Source organism: Salvelinus namaycush, chromosome 10 (assembly GCF_016432855.1).
Source record: "Salvelinus namaycush isolate Seneca chromosome 10, SaNama_1.0, whole genome shotgun sequence".
Taxonomy (NCBI): domain Eukaryota; kingdom Metazoa; phylum Chordata; class Actinopteri; order Salmoniformes; family Salmonidae; genus Salvelinus; species Salvelinus namaycush.
The window spans coordinates 48953266-48970241 of NC_052316.1; the positions used below are offsets into that span (position 1 = coordinate 48953266).

The window sequence follows — 16976 nt, forward strand, 5'->3', positions numbered from 1 at the left end:
CCCAGGAAGAGTAGCTGCTGCCTTGGCAGGAACTAATGGGGATCCATAATAAACCCCAGGAAGAGTAGCTGCTGCCTTGGCAGGAACTAATGGGGATCCATAATAAACACCAGGAAGAGTAGCTGCTGCCTTGGCAGGAACTAATGGGGATCCATAATAAACACCAGGAAGAGTAGCTGCTGCCTTGGCAGGAACTAATGGGGATCCATAATAAACCCCAGGAAGCGTAGCTACTGCCTTGGCAGGAACTAATGGGGATCCATAATAAACCCCAGGAAGAGTAGCTGCTGCCTTGACAGGAACTAATGGGGATCCATAATAAACCCCAGGAAGAGTAGCTGCTGCCTTGGCAGGAACTAATGGGGATCCATAATATACCCAAGGAAGAGTAGCTGCTGCCTTGGCAGGAACTAATGGGGATCCATAATAAACCCCAGGAAGAGTAGCTGCTGCCTTGGCAGGAACTAATGGGGATCCATAATAAACCCCAGGAAGAGTAGCTGCTGCCTTGGCAGGAACTAATGGGCATCCATAATAAACCCCAGGAAGAGTAGCTGCTGCCTTGGCAGGAACTAATGGGCATCCATAATAAACCCCAGGAAGAGTAGCTGCTGCCTTGGCAGGAACTAATGGGCATCCATAATAAACCCCAGGATGAGTAGCTGCTGCCTTGGCAGGAACTAATGGGGATCCATAATAAACCCCAGGAAGAGTAGCTGATGCCTTGGCAGGAACTAATGGGGATCCATAATAAACCCCAGGAAGAGTAGCTGATGCCTTGGCAGGAACTAATGGGGATCCATAATAAACCCCAGGAAGAGTAGCTGCTGCCTTGGCAGGAACTAATGGGGATCCATAATAAACCCCAAGGAAGAGTAGCTGCTGCCTTGGCAGGAACTAATGGGGATCCATAATAAACCCCAGGAAGAGTAGCTGCTGCCTTGGCAGGAACTAATGGGGATCCATAATAAACCACAGGAAGAGTAGTTGCTGCCTTGGCAGGAACTAATGGGGATCCATAATAAACCCCAGGAAGAGTAGCTGCTGCCTTGACAGGAACTAATGGGGATCCATAATAAACCCCAGGAAGAGTAGCTGCTGCCTTGGCAGGAACTAATGGGGATCCATAATAAACCCCAGGAAGAGTAGTTGCTGCCTTGGCAGGAACTAATGGGGATCCATAATAAACCCCAGGAAGAGTAGCTGCTGCCTTGACAGGAACTAATGGGGATCCATAATAAACCCCAGGAAGAGTAGCTGCTGTCTACCAGTAGTATACAATACCAGTAGTACTACAGTTATTGACCTGATCTCCCCACTTCCAGTCCAGTCTCCTCATACTTAGTGAATCATTATAAACTAGTAGTATTTATAGTAGTAGTAGTATTATTAATAGTAGTAGTAGTAGTATACCAGTAGTATACAATACCAGTAGTACTACAGTTATTGACCTGATCTCCCCACTTCCAGTCCAGTCTCCTCATACTTAGTGAATCATTATAAACTAGTAGTATTTATAGTAGTAGTAGTATTATTAATAGTAGTAGTAGTAGTATACCAGTAGTATACAATACCAGTAGTACTACAGTTATTGACCTGATCTCCCCACTTCCAGTCCAGTCTCCTCATACTTAGTGAATCATTATAAACTAGTAGTATTTATAGTAGTAGTAGTATTATTAATAGTAGTAGTAGTAGTATACCAGTAGTATACAATACCAGTAGTACTACAGTTATTGACCTGATCTCCCCACTTCCAGTCCAGTCCTCTCATCACTCTGGTTCCGATCTTCATCATGGCGGCTAGTTCAGGCCCTGAGGCGGGCAGGGGAGTGGGGGTCGCCTCCTTTCGGCTCTCCTCCAGTACCGTAGCTGACCCCCCGTGACCTCTCGACCCCAGCTCCTCCTCACTGCTGTCTGTACTGGGGCCTGGAAACAATAGTCAATAACAGACAATAACCGTGTGTGTGTGTGTACACCTATATGAGTGTGAAAGGGCATCGTCCATGCTGCCAGTCCTCACCTATGAGTCTGAGGATGCTCTGCGTGAGAGCCAGGGTCCCAGAGTTGAGCAGCAGAGCCAGGCTGTTGGCGCCGTGTTTCAGAGACAGCATGTGGAGCATGGAGAGAAGGAAACGGGCCTGAGGGATGGTACCCAGGCTGGGACCGGCCGGGTTCTCATTGGTAATGGTCTGGAGAGGGACGGGCTGTACACCTGGAGTACACATGGTCACAACCCAGAGTGACAGAGTTAGGTCATTACATCCCACATTGTCACAACCCAGAGTGACAGAGTTAGGTCATACATCCCACATGGTCACAACCCAGAGTGACAGAGTTAGGTCATACATCCCACATGGTCACAACCCAGAGTGACAGAGTTAGGTCATTACATCCCACATGGTCACAACCCAGAGTGACAGAGTTAGGTCATTACATCCCACATGGTCACAACCCAGAGTGACAGAGTTAGGTCATTACATCCCACATGGTCACAACCCAGAGTGACAGAGTTAGGTCATTACATCCCACATGGTCACAACCCAGAGTGACAGAGTCAGGTCATACATTCATTCATTTGCATTTAGGTCAGAATTTTTACTCTTCCATTGACATCAATGATTTACACCAATTTCTGATTTAACTGAAGTCTCTAAGGATTCTGCTCTATAATGTTTGAGCCATGTTAGTAACCTCTATTAAAGGCTACGTGGAGGCATGCTAGTAACCTCTATTAAAGGCTACGTGGAGCCATGTCCGTAACCTCTACTAAAGGCTACGTGGAGCCATGTTAGTAACCTCTATTAAAGGCTACGTGGAGCCATGTTAGTAACCTCTATTAAAGGCTACGTGGAGCCATGTCCGTAACCTCTACTAAAGGCTACGTGGAGCCATGTTACTAACCTCTACTAAAGGCTACGTGGAGCCATGTTAGTAACCTCTACTAAAGGCTACGTGGAGGCATGCTAGTAACCTCTATTAAAGGCTACGTGGAGCCATGTCCGTAACCTCTACTAAAGGCTACGTGGAGCCATGTTAGTAACCTCTATTAAAGGCTACGTGGAGCCATGTTAGTAACCTCTATTAAAGGCTACGTGGAGCCATGTTAGTAACCTCTATTAAAGGCTACGTGGAGCCATGTTAGTAACCTCTATTAAAGGCTACGTGGAGCCATGCTAGTAACCTCTATTAAAGGCTACGTGGAGCCATGTCCGTAACCTCTACTAAAGGCTACGTGGAGCCATGTTAGTAACCTCTATTAAAGGCTACGTGGAGCCATGTTAGTAACCTCTATTAAAGGCTACGTGGAGCCATGTTAGTAACCTCTATTAAAGGCTACGTGGAGCCATGTTAGTAACCTCTATTAAAGGCTACGTGGAGCCATGCTAGTAACCTCTATTAAAGGCTACGTGGAGCCATGTCCGTAACCTCTACTAAAGGCTACGTGGAGCCATGTTAGTAACCTCTATTAAAGGCTACGTGGAGCCATGTTAGTAACCTCTATTAAAGGCTACGTGGAGCCATGTTAGTAACCTCTATTAAAGGCTACGTGGAGCCATGTTAGTAACCTCTATTGTAGGCTACGTGGAGCCATGTTAGTAACCTCTATTAAAGGCTACGTGGAGCCATGTTAGTAACCTCTATTAAAGGCTACGTGGAGCCATGTTAGTAACCTCTATTAAAGGCCATGTCCGTAACCTCTACTAAAGGCTACGTGGAGCCATGTCCGTAACCTCTATTAAAGGCTACGTGGAGCCATGTTAGTAACCTCTATTAAAGGCCATGTTAGTAACCTCTATTAAAGGCTACGTGGAGCCATGTTAGTAACCTCTATTAAAGGCCATGTTAGTAACCTCTATTAAAGGCTACGTGGAGCCATGTTAGTAACCTCTATTAAAGGCTACGTGGAGCCATGTTAGTAACCTCTATTAAAGGCCATGTCCGTAACCTCTACTAAAGGCTACGTGGAGCCATGTCCGTAACCTCTACTAAAGGCTACGTGGAGCCATGTTTAGCTCACCCAGTTGATGAAAGTTGCCGCTGGCTTCCAGCAGGATGTTGCGTAGGTTCTGGATGGACCAGGAGTACAGCTTCCCGAAGGTGACCTCTAACAACATACGGTTGAAGGGAGGGATCAGACCTACGTCTTTCAGACAGTCAGACAGCGGCTCCCTGAGGAACACAACACACAGTAACTAACACACACCAGTAACACACACACAGTAACTAACACACACCAGTAACTAACACACATCACATCACACAGTAACTAACACACACCAGTAACACACACACACACCAGTAACTAACACACACATATACACAACTAAACATGCATTCAATTAAGTTCCACAACTGCCATGAGACATGACGGTAAATTCCCTCAGGCTACAGCCATGTCTCAGGCTCCAGCCATGCCTCAGGCCCCAGCCATGTCTCAGGCCCCAGCCATGTCTCAGGCCCCAGCCATGTCTCAGGCTCCAGCCATGTCTCAGGCTCCAGCCATGTCTCAGGCTCCAGCCATGTCTCAGGCCCCAGCCATGTCTCAGGCCCCAGCCATGTCTCAGGCTCCAGCCATGTCTCAGGCTCCAGCCATGTCTCAGGCTCCAGCCATGTCTCAGGCTCCAGCCATGTCTCAGGCCCCAGCCATGTCTCAGGCCCCAGCCATGTCTCAGGCTCCAGCCATGTCTCAGGCTCCAGCCATGTCTCAGGCTCCAGCCATGTCTCAGGCTCCAGCCATGCCTCAGGCTCCAGCCATGCCTCAGGCAACAGCCATGCCTCAGGCTACAGCCATGTCTCAGGCTACAGCCATGCCTCAGGCTCCAGCCATGCCTCAGGCTCCAGCCATGCCTCAGGCTCCAGCCATGCCTCAGGCTCCAGCCATGCCTCAGGCTCCAGCCATGCCTCAGGCTCCAGCCATGCCTCAGGCTCCAGCCATGCCTCAGGCTCCAGCCATGCCTCAGGCTCCAGCCATGCCTCAGGCTCCAGCCATGCCTCAGGCTCCAGCCATGCCTCAGGCTCCAGCCATGCCTCAGGCTCCAGCCATGCCTCAGGCTCCAGCCATGTCTCAGGCTCCAGCCATGTCTCAGGCTCCAGCCATGCCTCAGGCAACAGCCATGCCTCAGGCAACAGCCATGCCTCAGGCAACAGCCATGTCTCAGGCTACAGCCATGTCTCAGGCTACAGCCATGCCTCAGGCTACAGCCATGCCTCAGGCTCCAGCCATGCCTCAGGCTCCAGCCATGCCTCAGGCTCCAGCCATGCCTCAGGCTCCAGCCATGCCTCAGGCTCCAGCCATGCCTCAGGCTCCAGCCATGCCTCAGGCTCCAGCCATGCCTCAGGCTCCAGCCATGCCTCAGGCTCCAGCCATGCCTCAGGCTCCAGCCATGCCTCAGGCTCCAGCCATGTCTCAGGCAACAGCCATGTCTCAGGCAACAGCCATGCCTCAGGCAACAGCCATGTCTCAGGCTCCAGCCATGTCTCAGGCTACAGCCTTGTCTCAGGCTACAGCCTTGTCTCAGGCTACAGCCTTGTCTCAGGCTACAGCCATGTCTCAGGCTCCAGCCATGCCTCAGGCTCCAGCCATGCCTCAGGCTCCAGCCATGTCTCAGGCTACAGCCATGTCTCAGGCTACAGCCATGTCTCAGGCTACAGCCATGTCTCAGGCTCCAGCCATGCCTCAGGCTACAGCCTTGTCTCAGGCTACAGCCATGTCTCAGGCAAGCTCCTCAGACATTCTTTCCAGAAACAACTATAAAACCAGTGGCATGTACCCGATGTTGGTCCCCTCAGGTATGACCCTCTGCCAGCCACACAGCATGGCATACTGGACCGAGGGCAGCAAGAAGCTCTTGGAAGCCAACTTCAGCATGGTGTCAATGCCCTCCAGCCGAACCTCAGCACGCTCCAACTGGAGAAGAACATAATATCAACATTAGACATTTGAGATCTGCGAAATTAGATTTGGGAGTGTAATGTCCCTTTAATATTCACCCAGAATGGTCTTCCCTGTCCCTCCACCTTCACAGGTAGACATTAATTCGCCCTACATAACAGTATGCTTCCAGACACCACTATTCTTCACCCTGTCTGATACGGACCTACAGAAACAGAATTCTGACCGCTGGTCCACCCACCACAAACATGTCCGTGTCCCTGTCCCATTCTGTACCTGTTTGAGAAGACACTTCCTCATCTTCTCCACATCGAGTGGCTCCTCCTTCAGAGCGAACTCGACGATGGTCCCCATGAGGCTGGAGGTCGAGAAGACTCCTTGGACACTGTGCTTCAGCCACTTAAACTTCTGGACGTGAGCTACCGTGTTGAGGAGAGGAGCCAGCCGATCCTGCTGCTACACAACACACAGCAATACAACTGACATGGCAGACCTCTATTCAGCATGAAGGACAGGGGTAGAGGGGCATGACTTTACAGAGAGCGGAAGGAGAGAGAGAGACAGAGAGAGAGAGACACAGAGAGAGAGAGAGAGAGAGAGAGAGAGAGAGAGACAGAGAGAGAGACAGAGAGAGAGAGAGAGAGAGAGAGAGAGAGAGAGACAGAGAGAGAGAGAGAGAGAGACAGAGACAGAGACAGAGAGCGGAAGGAGAGAGAGAGACAGAGAGAGAGAGAGAGAGAGAGAGAGAGAGACAGAGAGACAGAGAGACAGAGAGACAGAGAGACAGAGAGACAGAGAGACAGAGAGACAGAGAGACAGAGAGACAGAGAGACAGAGAGACAGAGAGACAGAGAGAGAGAGAGAGAGAGAGAGAGAGAGAGAGAGAGAGAGGCAGGGACAGAGAGACAGAGAGGGGGGTGGGGCAGCGAGAGAGGGGGGACAGGGACAGAGAGGGGGGGACAGGGACAGAAAGAGGGGGGGGGGGGGGGGGGGCAGGCACCTTGGGTGTCTTGTTGGTGGGTAGTTTTCTGTCTGTGGGGGCGGGGCTTATGGGGACACAGAGCTCCTCCTCATTGGTCCCTTCGTTCTCTAGTTTAGGCTCCTCTACGTCTGCCGACTCAGACTTCTTAGGCACTTCAACAACAGACATAGAATATCAACAGACACACACATACCAGCTTCACCCTTTACATTAATGACATGGGGGAGAAACTGGCGCAGGTCTCACTCCACATAAAACAAATCATTGATGTTTTTGGTCATCTTGGCCTTCACCCATCACAATGAGTGCCATAAATAACCCTTCAGTAAGTACCTCTCTTTTTCCTGCAGTCTCTGATGAGCTTCTGTGTGATCCTCTTCCAGCGCGGCTGGGCACTGAGCAGCTTCAGCTTGGACACGATGGAGAGGTCGCTGCTAACGGCAGGACGCAGCTCGTTGAACAGGAAGCGCAGCCTCTCGATGACAGGAGCACAGACCTCCTTATAACTACGACCTTGCTCCTGGTGCGTCTGGAACAACCGAGGACAGAGAGAAAGACACTGTATCTACCCACCACAAACACCAAACTCAGGACCGACACTAGCCTGCTCACAGGTCTGTTAGTGCTGTATAGGCAACTTCTATGGATGTACCAAAGACCATAAGAGTTGGCTATACAGCACAAACAGACCTGGGACCAGGCTACAGAATAACATTCAATGAAGTATACCTTGATTAAAGAGCACTTAGCCTGGTAGACCATGCGACACACGTCAATCACAGATCTGGGGAGGGTCCTCTGCTTGCCCTGCTCCACGCCCAAGGCACATTGGTTGACGAGCGAAAGTGCGATGTGACCTATGAGAGGGCCAGACGCTACTGTCAATCACCCAGTAACCAATCAAATCACTTGATAAACTAGAGAACTTCTAAATGACCCGCTGTTACTACATAGACAGTATGACCCCTACCCTCTGTTACTACATAGGACAGTATGACCCCTACCCTCTGTTACTACATAGGACAGTATGACCCCTACCCTCTGTTACTACATAGACAGTATGACCCCTACCCTCTGTTACTACATAGGACAGTATGACCCCTACCCTCTGTTACTACATAGGACAGTATGACCCCTACCCTCTGTTACTACATAGGACAGTATGACCCCTACCCTCTGTTACTACATAGACAGTATGACCCCTACCCTCTGTTACTACATAGACAGTATGACCCCTACCCTCTGTTACTACATAGGACAGTATGACCCCTACCCTCTGTTACTACATAGGACAGTATGACCCCTACCCTCTGTTACTACATAGGACAGTATGACCCCTACCCTCTGTTACTACATAGACAGTATGACCCCTACCCGCTGTTACTACATAGACAGTATGACCCCTACCCTCTGTTACTACATAGACAGTATGACCCCTACCCTCTGTTACTACATAGACAGTATGACCCCTACCCTCTGTTACTACATAGGACAGTATGACCCCTACCCTCTGTTACTACATAGACAGTATGACCCCTACCCGCTGTTACTACATAGACAGTATGACCCCTACCCTCTGTTACTACATAGGACAGTATGACCCCTACCCTCTGTTACTACATAGGACAGTATGACCCCTACCCTCTGTTACTACATAGGACAGTATGACCCCTACCCTCTGTTACTACATAGACAGTATGACCCCTACCCTCTGTTACTACATAGGACAGTATGACCCCTACCCTCTGTTACTACATAGACAGTATGACCCCTACCCTCTGTTACTACATAGGACAGTATGACCCCTACCCTCTGTTACTACATAGACAGTATGACCCCTACCCTCTGTTACTACATAGACAGTATGGAAGTAGAAATGTCTCTATTGCGAACCAAAAGGACAATATTATATATTTTTAACATAACTAGCCAATTCAAAATGGAATACATTTTAAAGACCACAACGGAAGATCAAATTCTGTCTCATTGGTTCGAGGTGTGACAGTGGCGTGTGAGCGCAGGGCGGGTGATTGCTAAGTTACCGAGGTCCTGGTGTTTGAGCAGGCAGCAAAGAAGCAGACGTCCGACTTCCTCCACAGGGTGCTCCAGGGGGAAGGTGATGGGCGTGATGAGGTGATACTGTTTACAACACCGCTCCATTTGGCACAGGAAGTCCTGGAACAGAAAACGACCAACAGAAGCTCTAAGATGACACATCTAATGGAGGCAGACAGGTGACACACACATGAAGAAACAGGGGCAGAAGGCCATAACTAAAGCTGCCAGTGGATACTCGAATCGCCACGGGACTGTCCGGCTCCAAGGACATCGAAACATAGGATAGAACCAGTGTTTCAGAAAGCTACGGATAAATTAGATGTATTAAATATAGTCACAGCTCCAAATACCCATTTGAAATGTATGATTATCACCCTAAACCTGCCTTCCTAACTCTAACCTCTGGCCCCTAACCCCTGGCCCCTAACCCCTGGCCCCTAACCCCTGGCCCCTAACCTCTGGCCCCTAACCCCTGGCCCCTAACCCCTGGCCCCTGACCTCTGACCCCTAACCCCTGACCCCTAACCCCTGACCCCTAACCCCTGACCCCTAACCCCTGGCCCCTAACCTCTGGCCCCTAACCCCTGGCCCCTAACCTTCAGTGTGGTCCTGAGTGGTGTTGTCAGCGATAGCCTGTAAGAAGGGCTGAGCATGGTCGCTGAGGGTGAGCCTGCCTAACCCTTATCCCTGACCTCTAACCTTTACCTTCACAGTGTGGTCCTGAGTGGTGTTGTCAGCGATAGCCTGTAAGAAGGGCTGAGCATGGTCGCTGAGGGTGAGCCTGCCTAACCCTTATCCCTGACCTCTAACCTTTACCTTCACAGTGTGGTCCTGAGTGGTGTTGTCAGCGATAGCCTGTAAGAAGGGCTGAGCATGGTCGCTGAGGGTGAGCCTGCGGGAGTATATCTGTTGAGCCTTATCAGGTGTTCCCGGCGACCAGCAGTGGTCCTCGTCCTTCTCCTCGTTGTAGTTGTAGTGGATCTGACTGGTCTGCAGACCACCTTGGAAGATGGACGACTGGAGCCACTCTGATGAGAGAGAGGTCATGTGCAGGTTAGGAACTGATCAGATGAATCTCAAACAGCATGACAGAGGTCATGTGCAGGTTAGGAACTGATCAGATGAATCTCAAACAGCATGACAGAGGTCATGTGCAGGTTAGGAACTGATCAGATGAATCTCAAACAGCATGACAGAGAGGTCATGTGCAGGTTAGGAACTGATCAGATGAATCTCAAACAGCATGACAGAGAGGTCATGTGCAGGTTAGGAACTGATCAGATGAATCTCAAACAGCATGACAGAGAGGTCATGTGCAGGTTAGGAACTGATCAGATGAATCTCAAACAGCATGACAGAGAGGTCATGTGCAGGTTAGGAACTGATCAGATGAATCTCAAACAGCATGACAGAGAGGTCATGTGCAGGTTAGGAACTGATCAGATGAATCTCAAACAGCATGACAGAGAGGTCATGTGCAGGTTAGGAACTGATCAGATGAATCTCAAACAGCATGACAGAGAGGTCATGTGCAGGTTAGGAACTGATCAGATGAATCTCAAACAGCATGACAGAGAGGTCATGTGCAGGTTAGGAACTGATCAGATGAATCTCAAACAGCATGACAGAGAGGTCATGTGCAGGTTAGGAACTGATCAGATGAATCTCAAACAGCATGACAGAGAGGTCATGTGCAGGTTAGGAACTGATCAGATGAATCTCAAACAGCATGACAGAGAGGTCATGTGCAGGTTAGGAACTGATCAGATGAATCTCAAACAGCATGACAGAGAGGTCATGTGCAGGTTAGGAACTGATCAGATGAATCTCAAACAGCATGACAGAGAGGTCATGTGCAGGTTAGGAACTGATCAGATGAATCTCAAACAGCATGACAGAGAGGTCATGTGCAGGTTAGGAACTGATCAGATGAATCTCAAACAGCATGACAGAGAGGTCATGTGCAGGTTAGGAACTGATCAGATGAATCTCAAACAGCATGACAGACTTGTTGAGCTGCTTTCCTGGAAACAGATTAAGCCTCGATTGAAAATCACTCAATCTGAAACCTGCCCACGAAGTTCCATAGAAAATATGATGATGTACTGACTAGTACATTATCTCCATGGACAACAGGTCAGGGTCACTGACTAGTACATTATCTCCATGGACAACAGGTCAGGGTCACTGACTAGTACATTATCTCCATGGACAACAGGTCAGGGTCACTGACTAGTACATTATCTCCATGGACAACAGGTCAGGGTTACTGACTAGTACATTATCTCCATGGACAACAGATCAGGGTTACTGACTAGTACATTATCTCCATGGACAACAGGTCAGGGTCACTGACTAGTACATTATCTCCATGGACAACAGGTCAGGGTTACTGACTAGTACATTATCTCCATGGACAACAGGTCAGGGTTACTGACTAGTACATTATCTCCATGGACAACAGATCAGGGTTACTGACTAGTACATTATCTCCATGGACAACAGGTCAGGGTTACTGACTAGTACATTATCTCCATGGACAACAGGTCAGGGTTACTGACTAGTACATTATCTCCATGGACAACAGGTCAGGGTTACTGACTAGTACATTATCTCCATGGACAACAGGTCAGGGTTACTGACTAGTACATTATCTCCATGGACAACAGGTCAGGGTCACTGACTAGTACATTATCTCCATGGACAACAGGTCAGGGTCACTGACTAGTACATTATCTCCATGGACAACAGGTCAGGATTACTGACTAGTACATTATCTCCATGGACAACAGGTCAGGGTCACTGACTAGTACATTATCTCCATGGACAACAGGTCAGGGTCACTGACTAGTACATTATCTCCATGGACAACAGGTCAGGGTCACTGACTAGTACATTATCTCCATGGACAACAGGTCAGGGTCACTGACTAGTACATTATCTCCATGGACAACAGGTCGGGGTCACTGACTAGTACATTATCTCCATGGACAACAGGTCAGGGTCACTGACTAGTACATTATCTCCATGGACAACAGGTCAGGGTCACTGACTAGTACATTATCTCCATGGACAACAGGTCAGGGTCACTGACTAGTACATTATCTCCATGGACAACAGGTCAGGGTCACTGACTAGTACATTATCTCCATGGACAACAGGTCAGGGTCACTGACTAGTACATTATCTCCATGGACAACAGGTCAGGGTTACTGACTAGTACATTATCTCCATGGACAACAGGTCAGGGTCACTGATTAGTACATTATCTCCATGGACAACAGGTCAGGGTCACTGACTAGTACATTATCTCCATGGACAACAGGTCAGGGTCACTGACTAGTACATTATCTCCATGGACAACAGGTCAGGGTCACTGACTAGTACATTATCTCCATGGACAACAGGTCAGGGTCACTGACTAGTACATTATCTCCATGGACAACAGGTCAGGGTCACTGACTAGTACATTATCTCCATGGACAACAGGTCAGGGTCACTGACTAGTACATTATCTCCATGGACAACAGGTCAGGGTTACTGACTAGTACATTATCTCCATGGACAACAGGTCAGGGTCACTGACTAGTACATTATCTCCATGGACAACAGGTCAGGGTCAGACAAGAGTTAGAGGTCAGAGGTCACTCACTGGCACATTCTATCTCCATGGGTGACAGGGGGGTGCTGTTGGCCAGGTAAGAGGCGTGGAGGCCCAGCAGGAGTCCCAGGTTCCTCTCTGTGTCGATGAGGGGGGAGCACAGGCTGCTCAGGTCTGGGGTGGTCACTGTCTCCTGGTTGGGCTGGAGGACACAGGGAACGGAGAGAGGACACAGGGAACGGAGAGAGGACACAGGGAACGGAGAGAGGACACAGGGAACGGAGAGAGGACACAGGGAACGGAGAGAGGACACAGGGAACGGAGAGAGGACACAGGGAACGGAGAGAGGACACAGGGAACGGAGAGAGGACACAGGGAACGGAGAGAGGACACAGGGAACGGAGAGAGGACACAGGGAACGGAGAGAGGACACAGGGAACGGAGAGAGGACACAGGGAACGGAGAGAGGACACAGGGAACGGAGAGAGGACACAGGGAACGGAGAGAGGACACCGGGTACGGAGAGAGGACACAGGGAACGGAGAGAGGACACAGGGAACGGAGAGAGGACACAGGGAACGGAGAGAGGACACAGGGAACGGAGAGAGGACACAGGGAACGGAGAGAGGACACCGGGTACGGAGAGAGGACACAGGGAACGGAGAGAGGACACAGGGAACAGATATACCGTAAAAAAAACTTTTCTGAGACCGCTCCGAGATTATTTCGATGTTCAATACCTGTTCGGGGACTATTCTGAGACTTTTGGAAGACTATTCAAAACGTGTTGCAACACTAATCAAAGACAAAGAAGAACAGTGAGAAGTCTAACAGCTCTGAAGGAAGAACGTGACATAGCTACACACCTCTCTGTACTGTCCAACACAGAAAGCCTGCATAGACACCCTGGTGTCTTCAAACTGCAGGGCTGCTTCCAACGCAACAACTGGGTCTTCTCCTGTAAACTGGGCTATAAAGGAGGGGAGGAGGTTACACCCCAACACACATTGAAGAATAAATGACATCAGTCAAAATGAAACGTCATTAAATAAGTATAGAATGAATTGATTGGTAAAAGACAACTCTAAACCATAAAATATGCGTTCTACAGTTCCAAAAGGACCTCAGTCGATCACAATACTTCTACAACAACACAGCAGTCAAAAAGAGACAGTTGGTAGTTCAATGCCTGTGTTTCTCCACAGTTCAACGTACCCAGGATGCTGTTCCCAGTGAGCGACTGGGCCTGGAAGTCTTTAATGTCGTAGACTTTCCCGTCGATGACGGTCCAGAAGCCGCCATCTTTGTTGTGGTTCTCCAGGTCGGCCTTGCGGATCAGAGACATGTCCTCGTTGTTGTTAGAGCTCTGCCCTGTGAAGAACGAGCCTGCCGCAGCAGACACACACTAGTTACATTCTAACCACAACTAACCCACCACACACACTAGTTACATTCTAACCACAACTAACCCACCACACACACTAGTTACATTCTAACCACAACTAACCCACCACACACACTAGTTACATTCTAACCACCACTAACCCACCACACACACTAGTTACATTCTAACCACAACTAACCCACCACACACACTAGTTACATTCTAACCACCACTAACCCACCACACACACTAGTTACATTCTAACCACAACTAACCCACCACACACACTAGTTACATTCTAACCACAACTAACCCACCACACACACTAGTTACATTCTAACCACAACTAACCCACCACACACACTAGTTACATTCTAACCACAACTAACCCACCACACACACTAGTTACATTCTAACCACAACTAACCCACCACACACACTAGTTACATTCTAACCACAACTAACCCACCACACACACTAGTTACATTCTAACCACAACTAACCCACCACACACACTAGTTACATTCTAACCACAACTAACCCACCACACACACTAGTTACATTCTAACCACAACTAACCCACCACACACACTAGTTACATTCTAACCACAACTAACCACTAACCCAAAACTAGTTACATTCTAACCACAACTAACCACTAACCCACCACACACACTAGTTACATTCTAACCACAACTAACCCACCACACACACTAGTTACATTCTAACCACAACTAACCCACCACACACACTAGTTACATTCTAGCCACAACTAACCACTAACCCACCTCACACACTAGTTACATTCTAGCCACAACTAACCCACCACACACACTAGTTACATTCTAACCACAACTAACCACTAACCCACCACACACACTAGTTACATTCTAACCACAACTAACCACTAACCCACCACACACACTAGTTACATTCTAACCACAACTAACCCACCACACACACTAGTTACATTCTAACCACAACTAACCACTAACCCACAACTAGTTACATTCTAACCACAACTAACCACTAACCCACAACTAGTTACATTCTAACCACAACTAACCACTAACCCAGCTCACACAACTAGTTACATTCTAACCACAACTAACCCACCACACACACTAGTTACATTCTAGCCACAATTAACCACTAACCCACCTCACACAACTAGTTACATTCTAGCCACAACTAACCACTAACCCACCTCACACAACTAGTTACATTCTAGCCACAACTAACCACTAACCCAGCTCACACAACTAGTTCAATTCTAACCACAACTAACCACTAACCTACCTCACACAACTAGTTACATTCTAACCACAACTAACCCACCTCACACAACTAGTTACATTCTAACCACAACTAACCACTAGTTACATTCTAACCACAACTAACCACTAACCCACAACTAGTTACATTCTAACCACAACTAACCACTAACCCAGCTCACACAACTAGTTACATTCTAACCACAACTAACCCACCTCACACAACTAGTTACATTCTAACCACAACTAACCCACAACTAGTTACATTCTAACATACTGAAACACTCCACATGTAACCTACCAAATGCTCCAGTCTAGGCTTAAATTCACCAGTCATTCCCCACTCTTCAACCCTCCATGCACCTCTGGTCCTGTACCCCTGACCCCCCCCCCCCCCCCCCCCCCCCCCTCTCCCATCCCCCAGGGGGCTCTGTACCCATGATGCCGGGCCAGGCCAGGTCTTCGTTGTCGTCCCTCTCGTGTCCAGGCGCCAGGTGGTTGAAGCGGTCCAGATGTTCCAGCAGTCCAGCCAGCAGAGGGATGGAGCCAGTCTCCTGCATCAGGCCAGCGTCCATGGTCAGCAGCAACACGATGGACACCACCAGCTCGGGGAGGAGAACACCTACAGGCCAAGAGGAAAAACAGATCCTTATTCATCTGGGTATATATATGACATTCTCACATCATACTGCCTCAAAAACAGGTATGAGTCAGGGTTGATCAAATTGGAAGGAATTGGAAGGATCTGGAATTTCATTTTCATTCCTAAATTGGAATGGAATTGATCCAAACCCTGGTCTGAGTACAGCAGATTTAGATTAATCAGAGTAATACTAACCAGTGAGGTCACCCTCGATGACCCGGGACACTTCATTAAAGTGTCGGTGTCCGGTGAAGGCAATGCTGGTAGCCACAGGGAGGATGTCTCCAATGTGAGTACACAGTAGGGCGATGTACTTCTTCAACAGGGACCCCACACCCAGCAGCTCTGGGTCTGCAGGAAGGAAATATTGGCAATATATATATACACTGCTCAAAAAAATAAAGGGAACACTTAAACAACACAATGTAACTCCAAGTCAATCACACTTCTGTGAAATCAAACTGTCCACTTAGGAAGCAACACTGATTGACAATACATTTCACATGCTGTTGTGCAAATGGAATAGACAAAAGGTGGAAATTATAGGCAATTAGCAAGACACCCCCAATAAAGGAGTGGTTCTGCAGGTGGTGACCACAGACCACTTCTCAGTTCCTATGCTTCCTGGCTGATGTTTTGGTCACTTTTGAATGCTGGCGGTGCTCTCACTCTAGTGGTAGCATGAGACGGAGTCTACAACCCACACAAGTGGCTCAGGTAGTGCAGCTCATCCAGGATGGCACATCAATGCGAGCTGTGGCAAGAAGGTTTGCTGTGTCTGTCAGCGTAGTGTCCAGAGCATGGAGGCGCTACCAGGAGACAGGCCAGTACATCAGGAGACGTGGAGGAGGCCGTAGGAGGGCAACAACCCAGCAGCAGGACCGCTACCTCCGCCTTTGTGCAAGGAGGTGCACTGCCAGAGCCCTGCAAAATGACCTCCAGCAGGCCACAAATGTGCATGTGTCAGCATATGGTCTCACAAGGGGTCTGAGGATCTCATCTCGGTACCTAATGGCAGTCAGGCTACCTCTGGCGAGCACATGGAGGGCTGTGCGGCCCCACAAAGAAATGCCACCCCACACCATGACTGACCCACCGCCAAACCGGTCATGCTGGAGGATGTTGCAGGCAGCAGAAC

The 16976-nt window shown here is 48.9% G+C and overlaps 1 protein-coding gene across 1 annotated transcript in view; it reads right to left on the reverse strand.

Annotated features, from left to right (window-relative positions):
• The window catches only part of LOC120054379 (E3 ubiquitin-protein ligase HERC2-like), a 110987-nt gene that overhangs the window by 81698 nt on the left and 12313 nt on the right, over positions 1-16976 (reverse strand). The window contains 15 exon segments of the mRNA XM_039001791.1: positions 1742-1929; positions 2024-2215; positions 4022-4173; positions 5775-5911; positions 6173-6346; positions 6897-7030; positions 7212-7407; positions 7608-7735; positions 8921-9053; positions 9753-9964; positions 12589-12739; positions 13404-13507; positions 13753-13923; positions 15632-15817; positions 16034-16189. Coding sequence (XP_038857719.1) covers positions 1742-1929; positions 2024-2215; positions 4022-4173; positions 5775-5911; positions 6173-6346; positions 6897-7030; positions 7212-7407; positions 7608-7735; positions 8921-9053; positions 9753-9964; positions 12589-12739; positions 13404-13507; positions 13753-13923; positions 15632-15817; positions 16034-16189 — 2414 coding nt within the window.